This window comes from Scyliorhinus canicula, chromosome 14 (genome assembly GCF_902713615.1).
Source record: "Scyliorhinus canicula chromosome 14, sScyCan1.1, whole genome shotgun sequence".
Lineage (NCBI taxonomy): Eukaryota > Metazoa > Chordata > Chondrichthyes > Carcharhiniformes > Scyliorhinidae > Scyliorhinus > Scyliorhinus canicula.
In genome coordinates this window covers 74,736,370-74,762,134 of record NC_052159.1, presented here as the reverse complement: position 1 = coordinate 74,762,134, position 25,765 = coordinate 74,736,370, and the positions used below count along the sequence as shown (strand labels likewise).

General features: G+C 47.5%; 1 protein-coding gene across 1 annotated transcript in view; it reads left to right on the top strand.

The window, feature by feature from the left end:
• Nucleotides 1-24,690, top strand: part of LOC119977693 (neuromedin-S-like) — a 47,346-nt gene extending 22,656 nt beyond the window's left edge. Inside the window, exons 4-9 of the mRNA XM_038818874.1 lie at nt 7,776-7,835; nt 7,957-7,986; nt 8,076-8,123; nt 8,487-8,561; nt 16,281-16,338; nt 24,454-24,690. Coding sequence (XP_038674802.1) covers nt 7,776-7,835; nt 7,957-7,986; nt 8,076-8,123; nt 8,487-8,561; nt 16,281-16,338; nt 24,454-24,467 — 285 coding nt within the window. The 3' untranslated portion in view covers nt 24,468-24,690. The remainder of the gene's footprint in view (nt 1-7,775; nt 7,836-7,956; nt 7,987-8,075; nt 8,124-8,486; nt 8,562-16,280; nt 16,339-24,453) is intronic.
• Nucleotides 24,691-25,765: the final 1,075 nt, after the last annotated feature.

The window sequence follows — 25,765 nt, the reverse complement described above, 5'->3', positions numbered from 1 at the left end:
GTGTCGGTGCGCAATGAGACACAGGAGAACATTGATTTCCCTCACTATCTCCTAAGTAAACCTCATGCATCAAATGATACTGTTTCTCTGGAAGGATCAAAAATGTCTGCTGTGGTCAATATTCCCGTGAAGCGGGGTACTGACACACACACTTCTCCTTTTTTGTGTTGAAATTCCCTGGCATTCAGTAGAACTGCTTGTTACCCTTCTCTTTTTCCTCCAGAAGTGAAGAGGAACAGTGCCATTGTTTGGGGAAATTCCACCTGATGTGTAAGTTAAAGTGTCAGGTTCTGGCTGAAAGCCTGCGTGTTTCTCGCCGGAGAAACAGCCAGGTTTTCTATCGAGATCTTCCCACACTTTGCCACTTTTTAGAAGGGCAGCGTGTTTTATGCTGTCATTGTGAGGGGCAATACCTAAAGATATCGGCAAGCCCAACCCTAGAGAGATTGGGGCCGTGATCTTAAATTGAACTTAAAGATTCCCCCCCACACCGACATCGGGAACTCTCCCATTAGTGATTGCCGGCATCAATCCACCAACCCCAATCATTGATCTCTGGCATCAGGGCCCATTCAATGGGTCTCCCTATGGACCCTGCTCCTTGAATGTCAACCTGGCAGTGCCCTGTTGGCAGTGCTAGGGCACTGCCGCAGCATGTCCCTGACCACCAGGAGGTCACAATGGCCTCCGAGTCCCCAGCATGGTCATCACATCTGACCTCCGTTTTGGGGACCAGTGGTGATTCCCGTCAGCATCACATCACAGTGATGAGTGGGATTGAGGCACACACCTTTCCCACCTGAGATGGAGGAAAGTTTGTTTCTGTTTCCCACTCTGCTCTGACCCGCGCCTACATGCCTCGAAGAAAAGGCTTTCTATCTGAGGCGCTGCCCGCCCAACCGTGAAATTGTGTCTGGGTTGGGATGGGCGGGATCTGGGGGGAATCCCGTCCATGTAGTTTTGTGCTCCACCACTCCACCTCCTGCCTTAGAACTCACCTGGGAGGTATGGAATCGAGCTTCATCCTCTGTCACTTTTGTAAAAAGTGGTGCACTTACTTGCTGAGCCATTAGGAAGTAAATGTTAAATGCTGGAATGTTAACAGCAAATCATCAGAAGGTTTCAGAGGGTCTTGGGTAAAATCTTGATTCTGTGCATTATTTCAACAAATGGCATATTGTCCTTTCACTTTTTTAATGTGGGTTTGAAGTGAGCCTGACTACTCTGATCAGAAGACCACATTTTAACTGGCACGAGTGGCTGCAATTTTCCCTGTAGGCAAGGATTTAAATCCCTACAAAATGCCGACATGTCAGAAACCCATTATGATCACACTCACTTCTAGTTATTACAGGAACATGTCTGGAGAGGACAGGAAACACCAGTGAAGAAGGTCTTTAGATATGCAAAAAAAAAACAGTTAATGCAGACTTGAAACCCTACATTCTGGCTTTAACCACTAGTGTTGGCCGAGCTGTATGAAACTCACTAGGGCCAACAAGGCACAAGCACAGCTGCGATTCCCTGCCCTGTGAATTTTAACGGGTTCTAAAGAATTGAGTGAAACAGCATTGCGGAACACCTGCTCCCTTACCTGAGGAAAAGGCTTGTGCTCACACGACGTGCCCGGAGAGTGTGCTTTCACTACTTTAAAGGTGACTCCCACCTGAAGTCATTTCCCCAATCTTGGACTCTTGTCCATGTCCATTTTGATCTGCACTCCGTTGCTTTCTGCATTCATTCCTGCATAGAAGCAGACAATGTTGGATCATCTCGGACTTCCGGTGAGGAACAAGAGGTGCAGCATCAGCAACAAAACCTGGATTAGCAGGAGCAACATCAGCAGCATCAGCTGCCTCCTCCATAGCCACATGCTGATCCACTGCTCAGACGGGAGGGACACAGAGCTTCAGCTCAAAGGAGGCAATATCTCAAGTGCAGGGTCTACAGACCGAGAGGATCTTTCCAACTCATCGGAGCAGCAGTGCCTCAGCAGCCTCGGGATTTCGCAGGATTTCACTGCTGCCATGTGCAGCATCTTGGAACAAAAGCCAGCATTTTACCAGAGTGTAATAAGTTGCAAAATCAAGGCCAAATGTCTTGCTTTCCGAGAAATTATATAGGATGCAGCCATTCTGTGCCCAGTCGGGATCCCTTCAGGTAGAAATTCTTCCATTGCCAGCTACGTTAATCATTATCATCATGCTGGCTCTTTGTGATTGGTCAGGGAACTCAAAGAAGCAGCATTCTAATGCCCTGACTGAATTAAATAGTCCTGGCAAAGCCCACTTTTTTGAGAAAAGGTGTCCTGAGCCTCTGCCACCACCAGCCTCTACATCTCTCCCCCTCCCTCGCCTCCACTGCAAGTCTGATCATTTTGCCCAAAGTCTACTGGAAGAGTCCCAGGTAAAATGGGTTTAGCAGGACAATTGCATCAGTTTCTAATCAGCAGGAGGAACTTCTCAATCAGCATTATATTTATTTCCCGTACCAGCCTCCCTGAACAGGCGCCGGAATGTGGTGACTAGGGGCTTTTCACAGTAACTTCATTGAAGCCTACTTGTGACAATAAGCGATTTTTCATTTCATTTTTCATTTTAATAATCTCACTGAGAGGTAGCTAGATATTTTTTTAAAAATCATACTGAGTCAGTGTTTGTCTGAGAATAAACATTGGGATAGAATAAATAAAACAATTCTCTAAATCTGATGCTGTCCCTGAATCCCCAGAATGCACATATTTCATTTTCCACTAATCACATCCTTTTGTATTGAATATGCACAAAAATAATACAAGATGGTTTCACTGCTCTTAGCTACCAGAAAGAGAACTTTGGATTAGCAGGAAATTTCATCTTGAGGCAGAAGAGGAAAAGAATATTCTGCTCCGCCTGACATTCAGTGCCAATTTATATTCTCCAATACTGAATAGCAATGATGCATGAATTGGATAATTACATTGTCTAAAATGTAAGAAGTCTTACAACACCAGGTTAAAGTCCAGCAGGCTTGTTTCAAACACTAGATTTCGGAGCACTGCTCCTTCCTCGGGTGAATATAATATTCACCTGAAGAAGGAGCAGTGCTCCGAAAGCTCGTGTTCGAAACAAACCTGTTGGACTTGAACCTGGTGTTGTAAGCCTTCTTATTGTGCTCACCCCAGTCCAACGCCGGCATCTCCACATCATTGTCCAAATAGCCAACAATTTAGGTGCAAGGAAATGACCAAGACCAAAACAATATTGGAGCAAACTACACTAATGTTGTGTTCATGCTAATTAATACATATGAAGAATTCTTCGGGCTATGAAGGAGTAAATCGCACATTTGGTGGCTCCCGCCCGCGTCGGACTTTTGGACCTTTTCCACCAATTTTTCTACTGGACTTGAACTGTAAAACTGAAGACCGAGGCGATTGTGTACTGAATTCCCACATTGGTGCATGGAGAGAAGGACTAGAAGTGCTTGTAAAGGCAGGAACAGAAAGACAGGGAAGGCTTGGGCTGAAGCTGCAGCAGGAGACAGCATGGCGGAGGACCGGACCTCTAGTTTGTCAACCCAGCGGTGAACGGAGCAGCTGATGCATCTTAGGAGACTGAAGGCGGACGTGGTAATATTGCAGCAGACGCACCTTAGAGTAACTGACTAGATTAGATTGAAGAAAGGCTGGGTCAGTCAGGTCTTTCACTCTGGACTGGATTCGAAGACTAGAGGGGGTCGCAATCCTGATCAATAAGCGGGTGGTGTTTGAGGCGGGTAGAATAGTTTAGAAGGTGGGAGGTTGGTACATTATGGCCAGTGGAAAACTGGGTATCAGGTGGTATCAGTAAATGTGTATGCGCCAAATTGGGATGATATGGAGTTCATAAAGAGGATGCTGGGGAAGATGCCGGACCTGGATTCGCACAGGTTGGTCATGGGAGGGGACTTCAACACAGTTATTGACCCTGGCTTGGACCGGTCAAGCTCAAACGGGCAGGGTGCCAGCAATGGCAAAGGAACTGATGTACCATCAATTGGACTCGAGTCATGAAGAAGTTCCATATATCAGGCTTTAATCAACTAGTTGTGGGCCCAACAGTCGACTTACAGGGAAAGGCCGACTGCCGGGTCCTACGGGTTCTAAGACCCCCATCTCGTAGGCGGGACTACTTGCCTCTCGGCCAATGGGTGAGCAGTCACATGACTAGCCTCAACCAATCAGCAGAGGCGCATGACCAACCTGAGCCAATGGGCAGCGAGTGCTCTGCACCAATGGCAGATAGGTACCGTAAACCTCCTAGTCATACCACCACAGTAACTAAAAGGGTTCATGGATCAGGTGGGGGTGGGATGGATCCAAGGAGATTTGGGCAGCCGAAGGTGAAGGAGTTCTCCTTCTACTCACACATGCATAAAGTGTACTCCCGGATCGATTTCTTCATTTCGAGCAGGGCCTTACTGGCAGGGGTGGTGGACACTGGGTACTTGGCAATCACAATCTCAGACCATGCTCCACACTGGGTTGACCTGCAGGTTAATAAAGACAGTAACCAGCGCTTGCACTGGAGGTTAGATGTGGGACTTTTGGCAGATGAAGGGGTGTGCGAGTGCTTGAGGAAATGTACTTGCAGATCAACGACACAGGGGAAATTTCAGCAGCGATGGTCTGAGAAGCACTGAAGGTGGTGTCAGAGGGGAGCTGATCTCGATATGGGCCGATAGGGAGAAGGTGGACAGGGCAGAGACGGACCGACTGGTAAAGGAGATACTACAGATCGATAGGAGGTATGCGGAGACTCCAGTGGCAGGGCTTTTAAGGTAATGTCGGATGCTGCAGGCAGAGCTCGGCTTGTTTTAGCACCGGGAGGGCGGTGGAGCAGCGGAGAAAGGCGAGGGGGCGATCCATGAGTATGGAGAGAAGGCCAGCAGAATTCTTGCACAGCAGCTTTGAAAGAGGGAGGCAGCCAGGGAGATAGGGAAAGTAAATGACGGAGATGGGAACCTGGTTGGAGATTCAGCAGGGGTGAATAAGGCGTTCAGGAATTTCTACAGTCGGCTGTATAGGTCGGAACCCCCTACGGGGCTGGGGGGGGGGGGGGGGGGGGGGGGGGAGGATGAGGCACTGCTTGGGGGTGGGGGGGGGGGGGGCTGAATTTCCCAAAGGTGGACGGGGAGCTGGTAGAAGGGCTGGGGTTCCCGATCGGGTTGGAAGAGATGGTGGAGAGTCTGAAGGCCATGCAGGCGGGTAAAGCCCCGGGGCCGGACGGGTACCCAGTGGAGTTTTATACAAAGTTCTCTGGGATATTGGGGCCGGTGTTGATGAGGATGTTCAATGAGGCAAGGGAAAGAGGGGTGCTGCCCCCCGACGATGTCACAGGCCACAATTTCGCTGATTCTGTAGCGGGACAAGAACCCAGAGCTGTGTGGGTCCTACAGGCCGATATCCCTGTTGAATGTGGATGCCAAACTGCTGGCCAAAAGTTTGTCCTCCAGGATTGAGGATTGTGATCCGGACGTTACTGGGGAGGACCAGACGGGGTTTGTTAAGGGTAGGCAGTTGGTGGCATATGTAAGAAGGTTGTTAAATGTGATCATGATGCCCCCGGAAGGTAGGGAGGTGGAGGTAGTGACCGCAATGGATGCAGAAAAGGCTTTTGATCGGGTAGAATGGGATTATCTGGGGGAGGTGCTGGGATGGTTCGGATTTGGGTGGGGCTTTATTGACTGGGTCAGGTTGCTGTATCAGGCTCGTGTGGTAAGTGTACAGACGGATAGGATAACATCGGACTATTTTAGACTGCACCGGGGGACGAGATAGGGATGCCTCCTCTCCCCACTGTTGTTCGTGCTAGCTATAGAGCCGTTGGCAATTGCTCTGAGAGCCTCAAGGGGCTGGTCCGGGGGGAGGACCACAGAGTCTCGCTCTATGCGGATGACCTGCTTCTGTATGTATCAGAGCCAATAGAGGGAATGGAAGAAATCATGAGGATTCTCGGGGAATTAGGCCGGTTTTCGGGGTATAAGCTAAATATGGGGAAAAGTGAGATGTTTGCGGTCCAGGCGAGGGGACAGGAGAGGCGATTGGGAGAGCTGCCGTTTAGATTAGTAGGGGGAAGCTTTAGGTACCTAGGCATTCAAGTGGCACGGGAATGGGACCGGCTGCATGAGTTAAATCTGGCCTGGCTAGTAGACCAAATGAAGGAAGAGTTTCGGAGATGGGACGCACTCCCGTTGTCATTAGCTGGGAGTGTGCAGACGGTGAAGAAGATGGTCCTCCCGAGATTCCTGTTCGTGTTTCAATGTCTCCCCATCTTTATGCCGAGGTCCTTTTTTAAAAACGGGTCAACAAAGTGATCTCTGAGCAGGCATGACCCCGCGGGTAAGGAAGGTAATGCTTGAACATGGTCGGGGAGAGGGTGGGCTGCTGCTGCCAAATTTTAGTAACTATTACTGGGCGGCGATCAGGAGCCATGATGAGGAAGTGGGTGGTGGGGGAGGGGTCGGCATGGGAGCATATGGAAGCGGCTTCAGTTTGGGGGCGTTGGTAACTGAGCCTCTGCCGTTCCCGCCGGCACGGTACTCCACCAGCCCCGTGGTGATGGCGGCCCTGAGAGTCTGGGGGCAATGGAGGAGACATGTGGGAGCAGAGGGAGCATCGGTCTGTTCCCCAATCTGTAATAATCACCGGTTTGCCCCGGGAAGTATGGATGGGGGGTTCCGGATATGGCAGAGAGCAGGGATTGAGGATGGGGGATATGTTTATAGAGGGGAGCTTTCTGAGTATGAGGGCGCTAGAGGAGAAGTTTGGGTTGGCGAGGGGAAACAAATTTGGGTATCTACAGGTGCGGGACTTCCTACATAAACAGGTGTCAACCTTCCCGCTCCTACCGTTAAGGGGGATTCAGGACAGAGTAGTTTCCAGAGGGTGGGTAGGAGAAGGGAGCGTCTCTGATATTTACAAGGAACTTATGGGGTCAGAGGAGACGCAGACCGAGGAGCTGAAGCGCGAGTGGGAGGAGGAGCTGGGATGAGAGATAGAGGATGGTCTGTGGGCAGACGCGTTGAGTAGAGTCCACGCGTCCACAACATGTGCCTGGCTCAGCCTGATACAATTTAAGGTCGTTCACCAGGCTCACATGATAGTGGCCTGGATGAGCAGATTCTTTGGGGTGGAAGACTGGTGTGCAAAATGTGCGGGAGGACCAGCGAACAATGTCCACATGTTCTGGGCATGTCTGAAGCTTAGGGGATTTTGGCAGGGGTTTGCAGATGTCATGTCCATGGTGTTAAAAACAAGGGTGGCGCTGTGTCCAGAGGTGGCGATGTTCGGGGTGTCAGAAGACCTGGGAATCCAGTAGGAGAAAGATCCAGATGTTCTGGCCTTTGCTTCCCTGGTAGCCCGGAGACAGATAGTATTAGCTTGGAGGGACTCAAAGCCCTCAAATTTGGAGACCTGGCTATCGGACATGGCTAGCTTTCTCTGTTTGGAGAAAATCAAGTTCGCCTTGAGAGGGTCAATGTTAGGGTTCACTAATGGTAAGGGAAGTAATAATGTTAGGAGGTAGCAACCGTTTGTCGACTTCTTCGCGGAAAATTAATCGTCAGAAGGGGGGGGGATTAGTTTAGCTTAGAGTAGGGGGTTAATAAGGGTGGGATCTGTAAGGAAGGGAGACAGCTTTTGCACTATGCTTATTGTTTCATGTACATTGTTTATTGTGTTGTTATAATACCAAAAATACCTCAAAATGTTTATTTTTTAAAAAATTAATACATATGAAATGTTTCTATTTCAGCTCATTAAGTTTGTTATGGAATTTTGCAATGCTATCCGACAAAATATGCCAAGAACTGAGGTGAGTATTTGACATTAATCCATTAAAGTTATCTAAATTCCCACTTTTTAATTTTCAAAATCAAAGCTTTGTTACTGTAACTAATTAGTTACCAAATGTTGTATTATTACACCCATTCTAGGGTGGTGATAGTGTGGGTATGTCTAAAAGAGTAAGTATATTTTATGATTTTACTTAAAGATTAAAATTGTGAAATTAGCCTCATTGTACATTAGTAAGTCCTGTTTTTCTCCGATACAGTTTTTATTTCATTACTCCAAAACACACAAACCGCGTCTGAAGAATACAGTAAGTATTTTCAGTTAACACAGTAAAATGTCTTGTTAGTGCTCAAATATCTGTGTTTTCATATTGTCGTATTGTTCGCCTGGAAGGAATTAAATGACTTCACTGCTCAGTATTACTTCCCTTACCATTAGTAAAAAAATATTTTCTGGACCCATATAAAAGAGCAAATTAGTTCATAAAAGTATTAAAACAGACCCCTTTCTCTAAGAATGAAGATTATGCTTTTAAATAATTATGCTATCTTTGATGTCAGTAAACCTTAAAGAATCTGTCCCTAGGCTAAATCTGAGCAGCGGTTTATCTGACAAAAAAATATACCAGGGCTGAATGTTCACTGCCGTTTATCATGTCCTTTTGCTGCAGTTGTCTGCTGTGCACCCGTTACTGCATCTTGCTCCAAAGCTCTCTGAAAGAAGAACGGACAGATCTCTTGATTCAGTATGCATTTGTTTCTTCCATTATCTTTTTATGATGATGTTCTCATTACGATACATGTCTTGATTAGCTGTACTCAATATTGTTTCTCATATCAAGTTTGTGCCATTGTTTTTTTTAACAAGAACATCGAGCCCAGAATTCTCCTGCTGTGGGGATTCTCTGTTCCCGCTGGCAGTGCCCCCAGTTTGCAGGTTTACCCATGAGATGGCTTCAATGGGAAATCCCAGTGACAAGCGGGAGGCGTATATAATCCTGCTGCCAGCGAACGGCGCACCGCGGATCGCAGCTGGGGGATCAAAGAATCCAGTCCGTTATTTAAAAATGAGTATTTTTTAAAACTATAGGTGCAATTCAGCGCCGAGAATCACCGCTCTATTCAACGGCACTTCGGTATTTCTCTTTGGCCTCTTGAGTTTCTCCCCGCTGTGGCTGCACTTTTTAAAAAATAAATTTAGAGTACCCAAATACAACCAACCTAGTTTGGCTTCATCACCTTGAGGCACTCAACACTGTATTCACTCCTATTTTAAAAATAAATTTACCCAATTCATTTCTTTTCCCAATTAAGGGGCAATTTAGTGTGACTAATGCACCTACCCTGCACGTCGTTTTTGGTTGTAGGGTTGAGACCCATGCAGACGTGGGGAGAATGTGCAAACTCTATAGACAGTGACCTGGGTCCTTAGCATTGTGAGGCAGCAGTGCTAATCACTCTGCCACTGTGCTGCCCCTCTCTGAGGCTACACTTTAGTCGATTTCCTGCTGGCAAGCAAATAGAGGTGCTGTCTTGAACGGCAGCACTGATTCTTTCCCCTTTCAGGCCTTCATACTTTATTGACGCCCCCCCCCCCCCCCCCTTGCAACCTTGGCAAGGCCCCCCCCCCAGGCCCAGACCCCAGCTGTGCCAACATGGCACTCTGGCAGTGCCACTTCTACACTGGCAGTGCCAGGCTGGCAGTTCCAGTGTGCCTGGGTGAGCACCAGGGTACTACCCTGCCCTGCCCCAACCACCAGGGGTTTCTACTGGCCTCCAAGACTCCCTGAGGTGCCATTACGCTTGGTCCATGTTTGTGTAGTCCAGTACTAAACGGCACCCTGGCGAGATCTTGCAGGTGCGGCCGTTGACTCCTAAGCGATGGGTGAATCCAGTGTCCGGGTATTTAAATGAGCCAGATTGCGCTGGGCGAAGCCAGTCGGGTGACTCTTGATCGGCCCAACGTGGAGCCCAATTTGGGGCACTTGCATGATTCACCCGTTATGCCCGGATCCATGCCAGGCGCAACGCGGTCGCTGAATCGTGTCCTACATGAAGTTTCTAATATTACCAAAAAGCTACTTTGAATTGATAATGAACAAATGCTGAGTCTGATTTGATATACCAATTAGAGTATAATGCTCAGTAGTACAAATTTCAGGGAGACAGGCAATGGTTTGAGTAGAGGCTTCTTAATATCTAGTTTTGATTTTAAAATGATCTATCTGAGAATACCTCCAAGTAAAGTAGACAACGGTGGGCCTTCCCTGGGATCCAGGACCTCGGCGGGGCTGATGTCCTCCCTGCCGGGAGCTGTCGGCTCTATTGAATGTTGGTGCATTAAGGAGGCAACGGTGGTGCCTGATGCTGGGTCAAAACCCGCCTAAGGCCCAGTATCGTTGTTAGATCCCAGGCCACAGGGAGTGATGACAGGAGATCACAGGGTGGGGTTGCAGCAGTGGGGGAGTGGAGTGGAATAGTCAGCAGCAAGGAAAGGCGATGGTTCTCAATGTGTTTCCCACAACGAGGCTCTGACTTGTTCTTGTAGCTATAGTATTTAAACAAATGCACAACCAAAGGAGCAAGAGTGGGCTGTTCAGCTCCTTGAGTCTGCTCTGCCATTTAATAAGATCATGGCTGATCTGATAGTAACCTGAAATTTGCATCCTGCCAATCCCCATAATCTACCATCCCCTTGTTTACCAAGAATCTATCCACGTTTTAAATGGGCGTCCTTTTATTTTTACCTGTGACCTAGTTTAGATTTTCCCACAAGAGAAAACATCCTCTCCACATCCACCCCGCCAAAATCCCTCAGGATCTTGTGTTTCAATCAGCCATACAGATCTTCATCCGCAAGGCATTTTTCCACAAAGTGGACAAATAGATAAAGGCGTTTGTGTTGGGGGTGGGACAGGAACCCAAGAATCCCCAAGACAACACCGCAAAGGAGGAAAACCTGGGAGGTCTGGCCCTGCCATATCTACAGTATTACCACTGGACAGTCACAGCTGAGACAGTGAGGAGATGGATACGAGAGCCAAACATGGAATGGATAAGGCTCTGGAGAAGTCCTCCTGCAAGGGAATGACCCTCCGATCCCCCCCGAGCCCCCTCCCAAACAAAGTACACATCCTGCCCAGTAGTGGCGGACACTCTGAAAACATAGAACCAAATGAGGCAGCATTTCGGATTAACTAGGATGTCCCCCACGGCCTCCATCTGTGGCGACCACAGGTTCCCACCAGCCATGATTGACGCCACATAAAAAATCTAGAGGCAGGATGGGCGGAAGTTAGCGTTCAGGGACCTTTTACATAGTAGACAGATTCGTGACCTTGAGCGAGCTGACGGTGGGCCTGGACCTGCCAACTAAACAAGAATTCCGACACCTCCAAATTAAACATTTTCTCTGCAAGGAGACGGCAAGATACCCCAGGGCCCAAGAGATGCACTACTGGAGGAACTAATAAACATGGACAGCAAGGAGGGGGGGAATCTGTGGGAACATATTACGGACGGTTGGTAGATAGGGCAGAACTACCACTGGACGAAGCCAGACGAAAATGGGAGGACGAAGTGGGGACAGAAGTGGGCTGGGGTCTCTGGAGCGAAGCACTGAGTATAAGGACAACTCCACCTTTTCCTGTGCCAGGCTAAGCCTCAAACATTTCAAACTGGTGCCCAGAGCTAACCAGATCCTGAATGAGCAGGTTCTTCCCGGAGGTGGAGGACAAATGTGAACAGTGCCATGGAGGCCTGACCAACCACACCCTCGTGTTCTAGGCCTGCCCCAGACTTGTAGGGTTCTGGACAGCCTTCTTTGAGGCTACTTCCAAGGTTGTGGTTAGAACGGTCCCTGAGAGTGACAGTCTTCGGGGTATTGGACCAGCCAGAACTACATATGGGGAGGAGGGTGGACGCCCTAGCTTTTACTTCCCACACCGGAGAATCCTTCTCGGCTGGTGATCAGCAGCACCACCCAAGGTTTCAGACAGGCTGGCAGACCTCTCGGAATTCCTCCACCTGGAGAAGATCAAGTGCACCATCCAAGGGTCTGACGAGGGCTTCCACAAAGCGTGGGGCCATTCATCAGTCTGTTCCAAGACCTGTTCCACAGCAACTAGGGGAAGAAGGTGGGAGGGAAGAAGATGAGGGAAGACACACCACATGTAAAAAGCTGTGTAAATTAGAAACAACTTTATTTGTAAATATCAGACACACTTGAGCTGTTACTCTGTAAAAACTGGAAAATACCAATTAAAAACACGTAAAATTAAAATGTTTCAATCAAGTCATCTCTTGCACTCCTATACTCCAGCAGATACCAACCTAGCCTGTCCAACATTTTCTTATAAGGCAACTCCCCCATTCCAGTTATTCGTGTGGTAAACCTTCTCTGATCTGCTTCCAATGCATTTACATCCTTCCTTAAACAAAAAGACAAATACAGTACATCAAACGTGTCACATTTTCCAGAATTTGAACCCTGGTCCCCACTGTTTACTTTCAGATCCCCTCTCCTTCCCTTATTATGGGACCTTGTTCATGTGTAGACCACCGCAATGGTACCGATCCCACTTTCCCCAGTACTGGTGCTTGTTCCCCATGAACCAGAACCCACTTGTCCGACACTAGTCTTTTGAGTCACACTTCATCTCCCTTGTATGATTAGTCCTATGCCAATTTACATGTGGCTCAGGTAATAGAATCATAGAACCCAAAAAAAAGGACTGGAAAATCTCAGCAGGTCTGGCAGCATCTGTAGGGAGAGAAAAGAGTTAGGGCGGAATTCTCCACTGGTGGCCAAAATCGTGGAGGCCGTCGTGAGCTCTGCCGAGGTTCACGACGGCCTCGGGGCCCGCTCCCCGCACCTAATTCACCCCCACCCGGGGGGGCTAGGAGCGGGCCCCCATCGTTCCCGGCCGCGATCTCGGCCGCCGGAAAAGACGCCCGAACGGTGCTTCGCGGATGACATCAGCGCGCAGACGACACAAACCCGCGGTGCCGTCTTTCTCCACCGCCACCCGGCAGGACGTGGCGGCTTAATCTTGCCGGGCAGCGGAGGGGAAAGAGTGCGTCCGTTATGGACGCAGGCCCGACGATCGGTGGGCACCGATCGCGGGCCTGTCCCCTCTGGAGCACAGTCGCGGTGCTCCCGTCCCAATCGGGCCCCTGGATGCCCCAAACGGGCATCTGCCGCCCGTTTCACGAATGCAGCGACTAGGTGTGATTGCTGCCGTGTTAAAATGGGCGTGAAGGGCCGGCCGCTCGGCCCATCGGGCTCGGAGAATCACCGTTTGCCGTGAAAAACGGCGAGCGGCGATTTTTCCAAGGGGGGTGGCGAATAGGGGGGGGCGTCAAAATGTCGGGAGGCCCTCCCACGATTCTCCCACGCCACGTGGGGAGCGGAGAATTCCACCCTTAATGTTTCGAGTCCAGATGACCCTTTGTCAAAGCTAAAGACAGAGAAAGTGGGAAATATTTATACTGTGGAGTGAGAATGCTGCCAGACCTGCTGAGATTTTCCAGCATTTTCTTTTTGGTTTCCGATTCCAGCATCTGCAGTAATTTGCTTTTAATAGAATCCCTACTGTGCAAAAGGAGGCCATTCGGCCTATTGAATCTGCACCAGCCCTCTGAAACAGCACCCTATCTTTATAACCCCACCTAGGGACAATTTAGCATATCCAATCCACTAACCTGCACATCTTTGGATTGTGGGAGGAAAACGGAGCACCCGGAGGAAACCATGCAAATTTGACACACAGTTGCCCGAGGTCAGAATCGGCCAGGTCCTTGGCGCTGTGAGGCAGCAGTGCTAACCACTGTGCTACCCCCTGTTCTGCCAAAACCCTAACCCTAATAATCCAGAGATTATGACCTTTTGAGGTTTTGCTTTTCAATTTTGTGCCAAGCTTCTCATACTGACTATGTAGAACTCTCTTCTGTTCCTGACCACTGACCAAATCATAGGCCTTGTCCCAAGAGGTGTGACTGCCTCCTGATACAAAGAGTTCAGATTCCCCCTCACCAATGGATTGCTGTGTCTGTAGTTCAAATTCTTGAGCCGAAGCTGCTCGAATTTCAAACACTTACTGCAGACATGTTTTAACCTGGATCAAATTGGCATTCAGGAGCTCTCGCATACTGCAGCTATGAAACATCACCTGTCATGCCATCCTTCATGTATTCTAATTAATTATTTAATTATTTTGTTCAATTAGATATTTTATGAACCTTACCGCCGGTTATTATATTATTTTCAACCTTGGAATAGATACTTACCAAATAACTAGCTTATTCTCCTGTAACAGAATAAGATCGCTTCCTGATGGCTGAGGAAGTTAGAAAGCAAAAAAGCACCTCTTCCCCTCCCTTCCTTAACTCCCTGAATTACCCAACTCCCAGCACTCTATTGTTTTTTTTTAAATAAAGTCGGTGTACCCAATTCATTTTTTTCCAATCAAGCGTGGCCAATCCACCTCGACTGCACATATTTGGGTTGTGGGGTGCGAAACCCACGCAAACACGGAGAATGTGCAAACTCCACACGGACAGTGACCCAGAGCCGGGATCGAACCTGGGACCTCAGCACCGTGAGGCAGCAGGGTTAACCCACTGTGCCACTGTGCTGCCCACCCAGCACTCTATTCTAAGTTGCAGTGAAGTGCTAAACCACACTGTTGGTTGGCTTTATATGCTGCCAAACTAAAGACTAGTTGAGTCAGTTGCACAGGAACCAGTTGAGCTGCCCTTTATTAACTAAACCCAACAGCTTTTTCAGTGCAGGTCTGGTTAAAACCCTACTTGAGGCTATGAACTTTAGAGTTTAAACTCTAGATTTCATTTAAGTGCAACCTACAAACAAAACTTGATTTTTACAAAAGATTTAACAAGTTACTCCTCAATCAAAATCCACCATCATCCAGTCCTAGGTCAAATTAAGTTTATAATGGCAGTCCAGTTCAGTTTCCAATCAATAGTAACCCCCAGGATGTTGTCAGTGGGGCTTTTGTAATGGTAATGCCATTGAATGACAAGGGGTCTCGTTGGAAATAGTAATTGCCTGGCATTTATGTGGTGCAAATGTTACTGGCCACTTGTCAGCCCAAGCCTGCTTATTGGCCAGGTCTTGTTGCATTTGGACATGGACTGATTCAGTATCTGAGGAGTCACGAAGAGTGCTGAACATTGTGAAATAATCAGTGAACATTCCCATTTCTGATGTTCTGATTGAAGGAAAGTCATTAATGAAACAGTTGAAGATGGTTGTGCCTAGGACACTACCCTGAGGAACACCTGCTGTGATATCCTGTATCTGAGTTGACTGACGTCTAACAAACCACTTTGTGCTCAGTATGACTATGTATTTTGGGGCAGCATGGTAGCACAAGTGGCTAGCACTGTGGCTTCACAGTGCCAGGGTCCCAGGTTCGATTCCCTGCTGGGTCACTGTCTGTGCGGAGTCTGCATGTTCTCCCTGTGTCTGCATGGGTTTCTTCCGGGTGCTCCATTTTCCTCCCACAGTCCAGAGACATGCAGGGTAGGTGGATTGGCAATGCTAAATTGCCCTTGGTGTCCAAAAAGGTTAGGAGGGGTTATTGGGTTATGGGGATAGGGTGGAAGTGAGGGCTTAAGTGGGTCGGTGCAGACTTGATGGGCTGAATGGCCTCCTGCACAGTATGTTCTGCACTGTATGTTCTATGTCCAGGGCAGTCACTCTCACCTCACCCCTGAAATTCATCTCTTTTCTCCATGTATGAAGCAAGGCTGTAATGAGGTTAGCAGTTGAGTAGCCCTGGCGGAACCCAAACTGTGTCGGTGAGCAGCTTATTGTCAAGCAAGTGCTGCTTGATAATGTTATTGATGATCCCTTCCATCACTTTACTGATGATCGAGAGTAGACTGATATGGGTGGTAATTGGCCAGATTAGATTTGTCCAGCTTTCATTGCAGTGTTAATGTAAGCCTACTTGTGACACTAATAAATATTATTATTATTTTGCGCAAAGGACATACCTGGGCCATATTCCACATTGCAACGGTAGATCCTACTGTTGTGGCTATACTCGAACAGCTTGGCTAGTGGCACATTAAATTCTGGAGCACAAGCCTTCAGTACTATTGCTGGAATATTGTCAGGGCCCATGACCCAACATCTATTGATTTAAAAAAAAAAATCTTATCTTTTCAAAAACAACAGCCTGTACAAAACAGGTCTATTATTTTGCTAAATAGTGTATCTTAATGCTTTTCTTCTGCATTGTGTGAAAGATTACCTACATATGACATGATTTAATGTTGAAGGGTAGCTCTTAAGGCCATTTAGGCTTGTCACATTGTCATATTGATGCAATTATAAGATATGATAGTAATATTACAGCTTGCTTATGTCTTTTGCAAGTGAATGTTTGTTTTTCAGCACACATTTTGGTCATTATATTTTATGTTGCTAATTCCAGCCTCGTAATGGAAGAACTCTCGATGTGTATTCACAATATACAAAACATCATCTGAAAGGTAATTTCATGAACATTTTTCCCTGGTGGAGTAGAATTAGAAAGCCAATTTATTGCAATACAGTTCTTTTAACTTTACAACAAACAAAAATGTATTTATTGGAGACTGGGCCAAAGGACCTGTTTCCTTCTGTAAACATCTATGATTGGATGTTGAAGTGTTTTAAAACACTATCCATTCATTTTGGGGTGCTAGGTTTAAATCCAAAGTTACCCTTGAAATGATTGTGAACTGAGTTTGAGTTGTCACAATGGTGTATATGGGTTCATAATGCAGGAACAGTGTACAAATTGTCCCTAAACTGTAGATCATACAACCTAAGGGGCCGGACCTCTGCCGGTGTTATATAACTGCAGTCACGAGATGCAGTTTTCTCAGAGATTGGTTACAATTGACTGGATTGGGCTAGGGAGCGATACAAGAGGTGCAAAGTGTGGACCCAATTTAAGGAGATGACATCAGCCATTGTGGCTGCTGTGTTGTAATGATGGTGGAGGAGGTGAAAGATAATTAAGGTACCTTGTTCCCAGAGAGTGGCAGGAGAAGGCTTCCCAGCCAGAACAAATATTCCAGCTGGAGGTGACAGAGCAATGAGCAGCCACAGTGTGTTGAGGAGGATGTGGGTTCAGTACCGTAAGATGATCAATGACCTTTGTCCTGGCAAAGTAAGAGCAATGCGACCCCCAGAGACTGGCCTCCAGTTTTGCAGCACAAGCAGATCGACTGAACAGCCTGAGGGCATACGTTGCTACTGAACATGGGAGAGATGCATCTCCAGGATAAACGTTACTGAGGAGTTGACAGCACTCATAAATACAGCAACCGCCTGCTGATTACCACATACTGTCGGCCCTCAGCTATGTGTCAGGACTCCCATGTTTAACACCACTTGGTGAGAGTGGGATGGACACTCAATGTACTCTCGGTGGAGTCTTCGAGTCTTCAATGTCCATCACCAATCGTGGCTCGGCAGCAACACAGACCGAGCTGGCTGGGTCCTATAAGGACATAGCTGAGAGGGAAAAACATACTTTGGATGGTTAGCACTGCTGCCTCATAGTGCCAAGGACCCAGGTTCAATTCTGGCCTTGGGTGACTGTATGGAGTTTGCACTTTCTCCCAGTGTCTGTGTGGGTTTCCTCCAGCAGCTCCGGTTTCCTCCCTCAGTCCAAAACATTGCAGTTTAGGTAGATTAGCCGTGCTAAATTTACCCTTAGTGTCTAGGGATGTGCAGGTTAGTGGGGTTATGGGGATAAAGCAGGGGAGTGGGCCTAGGTAAGGTGCTCTTTCAGAGGGTCAGTGCAGACTTGATGGGCTGAATGGCCTCCTTCTGCACTGCAGGAATTTTATGGAATTCAATGGTTCTAATACTTGACCTCATCCTCTCAACTAGCCTGCTACAGATGCATCTGCGCATGGGCGAAGTCCCATCTTCACATTGAGGATACCTTCCCATTGTGTTGTGTGGCACTATCACTTCGCAAAATGAGAGATTTCAAACAAATCTCTCAACTCAAGACTGGGCGTCCATGAGGTGGGCCATCAGTAGCAATAGAATTGTATTCAATCAGAATCTATAACCTCATGGCCTGGCTATCCCCCACTTTGCTAAGTCAGGGTATCAACTCTGGTTCAATGAGGAGTGCAGGAGTGCATGCCAGGAGCAATACCAGGCATATCTAAAAATGAGGTGTCAAACTGGTGAAGCTACAACATAGGACTACTTGCACCAAACAGCATAAGCAGCTAGTAATAGACAGAGCTAAACAATTCCACAAGCAACGGATCAGATTTGCTGTCCTGCCACATCCACTCATGAATGATTGTGGACTGGGCAGCATGGTGGTGTAGTGGTTAGCACTGCTGCCTCACAGTGCTGAGGACCCAGGTTCGATCCCGGGTTATTGTGGAGTTTTCACATTCTCCCCGTGTTTGCATGGGCCTCATCCCCACAACCAAAAGATGTGCAGGTTAGGTGGATTGGCCACGCTATATTGTCCCTTAATTGGAATAAAAAGAATTGGGTACTCTTTTTTTAAAAAAAAACATTTTTAATGAATGGTTGTGGACAATTAAACTTCCTCGAGGAGGAGGCTCCACAAATATCTCCATCCTCAGTGATAGCGGAACCCAGCACATCAGTGCAAAAGATAAGACTGATGTATTCACAACAACTTTCACCAAGAAGTGCCAAGTGGATGATCCATCTTGGCTTCCTCCAAGTGTCCCCTTGTCCTGCAGCAATTTGATTTGCTCCACATGATATCAAGAAACAGCTGTAGGCTCTGAATACTGCAAAGGCTATGGGCCCTGACAATATTCTGGCAATAATACTGAAAACATGTTCCAGAACTTGTCATGCCCCTGACCAACTGTTCCAGTACAGCCACAATGGCATTTGCCCAGCAATGTGGAAATTTGCGCGGGTATGTCTAGTATACAAAAAGCAGGACAAATCCATCCCAGCCTATTACCACTCCATCAGTTTATTCTCGATCATCAGTAAAGTGATGGAAGGGGTTAGCAACACCGCTAGTAATGCTTAGCAATAACCTGCTCACTGACGTTCAGTTTGGGTTCAGCCAGGGTCACTCAGTTCCTGACCTCATTGCAGCCTTGGTTCAAACGTGGATAAAAGAGCTGAATTTCAGGCGTGAGGTGAGAGTTACTGCACTTGACATCAAGGTAGCATTTGACCGAGTATAGCATCGAGGAGCCATAGCAAAACTGGAGTCAATGGGAATGGGGTGAAAACTGCTGGTTCAAGTCATACCTACTACAAAGAAGATGGTTGTGGTTGGAGGTCAGTCATCTCAGTTCCAAGACATCACTGCAGGAGCTCCTCAGGGCAGTATTGTGGGCCCAATCATCTTCAGCTGCTTCATCAATGATCATCCTTCCAATGAAGGTTAGAAGTGGGGTTGTTAGCTCATGATTGCACAATGTTCTGCACCATTTACAACTCCCAAATACTGAAGCAGTGCATGTCCAAGTGCAGGCTTGGGCTGACAAGTGACAAGAAATATTTATGCCATAAGTGTTGATCTCCAATAAGAGAGAATCTAACCATCACCCCTTGACATTCAATGGCATTACCTTCGCTGAAACCCCCATTATCAACATCCTGGGGGTTACCATTGACCAGGAACTGAACCAGACTAATGGTATACATAATAAAAACAGAAAATGATGCATAAACTCAGCATGTTTGGCTGCATCTGTGCCGAGAGAGTTAGCCTTTTCAATCCATATAATTTTTCTACAGAATTGAGAGGGTTAGAAATGAACTGGACTAGCCATACACAAACTGTGGCTACAAGTGCAGGTCAGAGGCTAGGAATTCTGTGGTGGGTAACTCACCACCTCACTCCGCAAAGCCTGTCCACGGCCTACAAGATGCAAGACCGGAGTGTGAGGAAATTCTCTTCACTCACCTGGATGAGTCCAGCTTCAACAACACTTGTTTTCTATCCCTTTCACAAACATTCACTCCCTCCATCGTCAGTAGTCCGTAACAGCAATGTGTACCATCTACAAAATGCACTGCAGGAACTCACCAAGGCTCCTCTGACTGCACCTTCCAAGCCACTAATCACTACCATCTGAAGGATGAGTGCAGCAGATACCTGGGCAACTACCACCTGGAGGTTCTGCTCCAAATCACTCACCATCCTTAACTTGGAAATATATCGCTATTCTTCACCGTCCCTGGGTCAAAATCGGAGAACTCCCCTTCCTGTGCTGTGGGTGTACATACACCACATGGACTGCAGTGGTCTAAAAAAGCAGCTCACCACCACCTTCTCGAGGGCAATTCAGCATGGGCAATAATTGCTGGCCTAGCTAGCGAAGCTCACATCCTGTAAATTAATTTAAAGAAAACTACTCTAAAGAAACGGCTGGGATTGGTGAGAGAAGCCGGCATTGATGTATTTCACTGCCTCTTTTGCCCTGGCAGGAGATGAGTGGGCTCACTGGCAGAGGAGTGCACCAGTGCAACATTCCTACTCGAATGGAGGAGGCAGCACTCAACATCGGGAGGGTGGCATCGCATGAGGAAGTGGCCAATGGAAAAATGGGAATGGCCAGGGGGAGTTTAAAAGATATTGAATTCTGCAGAAGGACAGCATGCCAAAACCTGATCTGCATGAGGAATCTTCAGCTCTGAGGAGGCATCTGCAATCAGAACTGATTTCCCATCATCTCCTTCTGTGTCACTCACGGGGCCAGTTGCTTTGGAGAGCTTGGTCAGTGTTGCAGCAACATCACTGGGTTTCTCAGAGGAAGGTGGAAGCCACAGAGCCAGCACTATCACACCATACAAGTGCACCTTCCATCCACACAGGAACACTTACATTGATGGGTCCACAAATATGTTAAGACAGTGTGGCACTGGGTGAAGACCATGTCACCAGTGTACAGGAGGAGATGAGAGTTGCAGCACTGGGAACTCCACCTTGAAGGATGGAGGAGATACAGCCCTACTCAGCTGGGTGCAGGTGCACAGCCTCGGGAGTCACAAGCAGGGCAGCTTGAATTTGGCCCTGAGGCCGTGTTAAGTCATGGCCAGCTAAGGAAGGAGTCCATTCGGCTCGTGTGCCAACATAGTCCAGGGTTTTCAACACACAATCAATATTGTGGAGAGCTGGGGCAGCATGGAAGAGGATGGATATGGCGTCCTGCGTGGCCATGAGCCTGGAGGCGCTGGTAACAGCGCTGTTGCCGCTCCCTCCAACGAGGTATACCACGAGCCCGGTGGTGGCGGCTACCCTCAAAATTTGGGGGCAATGGAGACGGCATAGGGGGGAGGTGGGGGGCTCGAAGGAGTCCCCGATACGGGGGAACCACCGGTTTGTTCCAGGGAGCATCGATGGCGGGTTTCTGGGCTGGCACAGGGTAGGTATTAGGAGGTTGAGGGACCTGTTTGTGGATGGGAGGTTTGCGAGCCTGGGTGAGTTAGGGGGGAAGTTTGGGCTCCCCCCAGGGAACATGTTTAGGTACATGCAGGTTAGGGCGTTTGCCAGGCGGTAGTGGAGGGGTTCCCTCTGCTGCCCCCATGTGGGGTACGGGACAGGGTGCTCTCGGGGGTGTGGGTTGGAGGGGTTGTACCACGTCATGCAGGAGGTGGATGAGGCCTCGGTGGAGGAGCTGAAGGGTGAATGGGAGGAGGAGCTGGGTGAGGAGATTGAGGAGGGGGCGTGGGTGGATGCCCTGGAAAGAGTGAATTCCTCCTCTTCATGTGCGAGGCTTAGCCTCATACAGTTCAAGGTGCTGCACAGGGCCCGCATGACCAGGACGAGGATGAGTAGGTTTTTCGGGGGCGAAGGCAGGTGTGCTAGGTGCTCGGGGAGCCCAGCGAATCACACGCATATGTTCTGTGCGTGCCCACGCTGGGGAGTTTTTGGAAGGGGGTAGCAAGGACGGTGTCGAGGGTGGTAGGATCCAGGGTCAAGCCAGGCTGGGGATTCACAATTTTTGGGGTTGCAGTGGAGCCGGGAGTGCAGGAGGCGAAAGAGGCCAGTGTTCTGGCCTTTGTGTCCCTAGTAGCCCGGCGGAAGATTTTGCTTCAATGGTAGGATGCGAGGCCCCCAAGCGTGGAGGCCTGGATCAATGATATGGCGGGGTTCATTAAATTGGAGAAGGTGAAATTTGCCCTGAGGGGATCAGTACAGGGGTTCTTTAGGCGGTGGCAGCCTTTCCTGGACTTCTTGGCAGAACATAGGAAAATAGGCCGGCAGCAGCAGCAACTCGGGGGGGAGGGGGGGGAGGGGGGGAGGGAGGGAGGGAGAGGAGGGGGGGGGGGTTGTTTCGGGGGAAGGGAGAAATGTGTATATGTGTTGATTGAATATGCCGGGTGTTTATCTATTTCTTCTTTTTGTAGTTACTGGGGGGGGGGGGGGGGGGGGGTTTGGGTTTGGGGGTTAGAGTGTTTTTCTTTTTGTTGTTGTTAATATTGTTTTTTTGTTATTTTCTGTTTTTTGATATGTTTTTTAAAATCTCAATAAAAATTATTTTTTAAAAAAACATTGTGGAGGGCTATATAATGTATTGCACCCTGGGTAGATGCAGGGACAAAGTGCTAATGTAATCAGAATGCTGTAGCACTGACCAGTTAGTGGTTCTGATGGTGCATGGAGAGCATGCCTGTTGCGCCCAGCTAGTGCCCGTCTTCAATTATCCAATTAAGGGGCTGGTTTAGCACAGGGCTAAATAGCTGGCTTTTAAAGCAGACCAAGGCAGGCCAGCAACACGATCAATTCCCATACCAGCCTCCCTGAACAGGTGTCGGAATGTGGCGACTAGGGGCTTTTCACAGTATCTTCATTTGAAGCCTACTTGTGACAATAAGCGATTTTCATTTTTCATCCAGAGTACCACCAAAGGGTTGAGGTGGTCACTTGTGGGGCTAAGGGTGCCACCCCTCACTTGGTGCCATCATCATAATGCATTGGTTGAGGGACCATCTATGCAGCAGGGACATGTGCCCTGCATTGATACCAGTGCAACGGCATCTGGAGATGCTGCCACCGGCACCTCCATGACTAGGACAATCATCATAGGCATCTTGGGTGCAAGCAGCCACAAGTGTTCAGGCTGCCTGCACCACACTCTCAGTCACAAGGAGAGCAGGCCTTGGAAATGGCTGAGAGTTATGGCCATTGTATTGAGTGGTTCACTTGGGCAGTTTTAATTTGTGCTCATGTGAATTATTAATTTTTAATTACTTTGGCTGTGCCTGATCCCAAATGCATGAGCTTTCACCCCATGATTACAAAACTGCAAAAGTGAGAAGATGTCATGAAGCGATGGTCTTCGATCGGAGACACTGAGCTGCTGGGGAGATGTGTACCATACACTGTCAGTAAGAGCAGAACTATTCAACCTTGTGTGTTTTATGAATATGATCTTATAGTCAGAACAAAGCGAGTACCAGAGCATGTAATCCTGCTCAATGAGCAGCGCTCAGGTGAAATGTGCCTGCATTAGATATGCCTTATCATTCATGCATGCCTGAGACTGCCCTGGCTACCTGCACATCCTGGACGCTGTCCTGCTCTGCATCCTCCTCCTCCTCCTCCTCCTCTTCCTCCACATGAAGTGAGTTAATCCAATGCTTCACCCTGTACAAGGCCCACATCTTCTTGAAGGACTGTGTTATGGAGAGTGCAGCAGCCAACCACAGTGCACGAGACCCTTGCAAGGTCCACCCAGTTGGTCAAAGCACCAGACCACATTTTCAGAAACACAATTGCCACCTTGTTGACCATTCTTGGTTATAGTGCCTCTATGCGTCAATCTCAGGGTCATATAAAGGCGTGAAGAACCATCTCTTCAAGGGATAGCTTCAAGGGAGACCTTGTCTCCTCAAAGTCATCAATGGAGTTTCAGCTGTGATATGAAGAACTGCTGGAGGATGAAGGCATCATTGTAATGCCAGGAAAGCGAGTGTACACATGCATAATATATTTGTTGTTGCATCGTGGAAGCCTTTCCTGTTGATCAGTCTCACTGGCTGCCTTAATGGCCACATGATATAATCAGTGATCCCATGGTCCCATGGGAATCCAGCAATAGAGATAAATCCCATTGTCCTTTTGTGCATGCCCAACTGTTTATAATATATTGTTTGCTCTCCTTAAAATTAGGCATCAGTGGCATGCAAGGTGCAATGGTGTGTTGCTGCTTGAGAGCCACAAAGGTCCCCAACTGATCCTTGGAATGAAACAGAGGTGAAGACATTCAAACCACTGTGGATTTAACAGCCACTAGCATGGAAAGCCATGCTGCCAGGTGTGAGGTCTTCATCAACAAGCGCGCAAATCTCAAATACCATCCACATGGATAGACAATGATTTTCCACTGGGAATGCACTGGAAAAAATATAGTTTTCAGTCCTGTATTCCTTTTTAAAAAAATAAAATAAAATTGGTTATATTCTTTTATGCCTCTATTCTCAGCTGCACTGCACATAGCTCCTAAAATGCAATGAAATCTGGTGAAAATGTTAATTCCTTAGATTGCATCTAGTACTTGACAATATAACATTGGTTTGCACTTTTGAATATTGTACAAAATTATAACAAATATACAATTAAAATGTATTTTTATTTACAGATTCTTTGGAATAACCACTTCTGAACAACAGAACTGTGATAAGCTGAAAACAACCACCCTCCCTTGAAAGTGTTTACAGTAATTGCATTGTTAATGTAAGCCTACTTGTGACACTAATGAAGATTATTATTAATAATCATTACCTGTAAGCAAATTGTAACTGTGGACAATTTGTGATCAATCACAAGATATGTTGCAGGAAATTACAGATGTGCTTTCTACTGTGAATAATAAATATCTCACACAGCATTTGTTATTTCCTATTTAAATGTTGTTCTGCTTTTGAAACTTCAGACTTTCACTGAACAGGTTGCAGGATCAGCAGCACTGTCAGATGGTAGTGTATCAGATGAGAAATGCTTCAGTCACTCGACAGGTCTGCCGATCTCCCAGTGGGACACTGTGAAAGTGTTATTTGGCCTGGAGTGGGGCTTTATAGGACTGGCTGCCTTTATCTGTGTAGTGGGCAGGCAATGAGGTTCTCCATCCATTCTGGGAGACTTCCTCAGGAGCAGAAACTCATTGAAGAGCAGTGCTGACGTGCTTCCCACTATTTTCCTAACGTACAACCCCACTGCACTCAACACGGCTGGATAAATACAGCCCCACGTGCACTCGCTCAATTAGAAAATCGCCTCCTGCTTGCATTAGCTGATTAAGTAACATTGGAGCAGTGCTCCTACTACCATTGTTTTACATGAAAGCCACTAACAAAGAATGTGTAGCACCAAATAGTACTCAAGAACCAATATAGGTAACCAAAAGGGAGAAATTCCTCACCTCCATAGGTACACATTGATCTGTTCTCACATATGATCTATTCTGCCATAACTACCACCAGACTCTTCATTCAGGCAGTTGGAACCAATGTTTGTCTTATATGACCCGAGCTACATCGGACCAGGAGTAAGCCAGTTAATTCCTCAAGCCTGTTCCATAATTCAAGGCTGATCTGTGAGCTCACTCTATGTATCTACCTTTGCCCCATATCCTGTCAGTATACAAAAATCTATCAATCTCAGATTTAAAGTTAACAATTGATCTAGCATCCATTGTCATTTACAGAAGAATGTTCAAACTTCTACCATCTTTTGTGCGTAGAACTGTTTCCTAAGTTCAATCATGAAAGGCCTGGTTTTAATTTTTAGATTATACCCACCCTAGTTCTAGATTCCTCGCCCACTGGAAATAGTTTGTCTAACATCTCTGTCCTTAATATCTTGAAAACATTGTTCAAATCACCTCTTAGCTTTCTAAATTCCAGGGATTAAAACCCCAGTTTGTTTAATCCTTCCTTGTCATTTAAATCTTG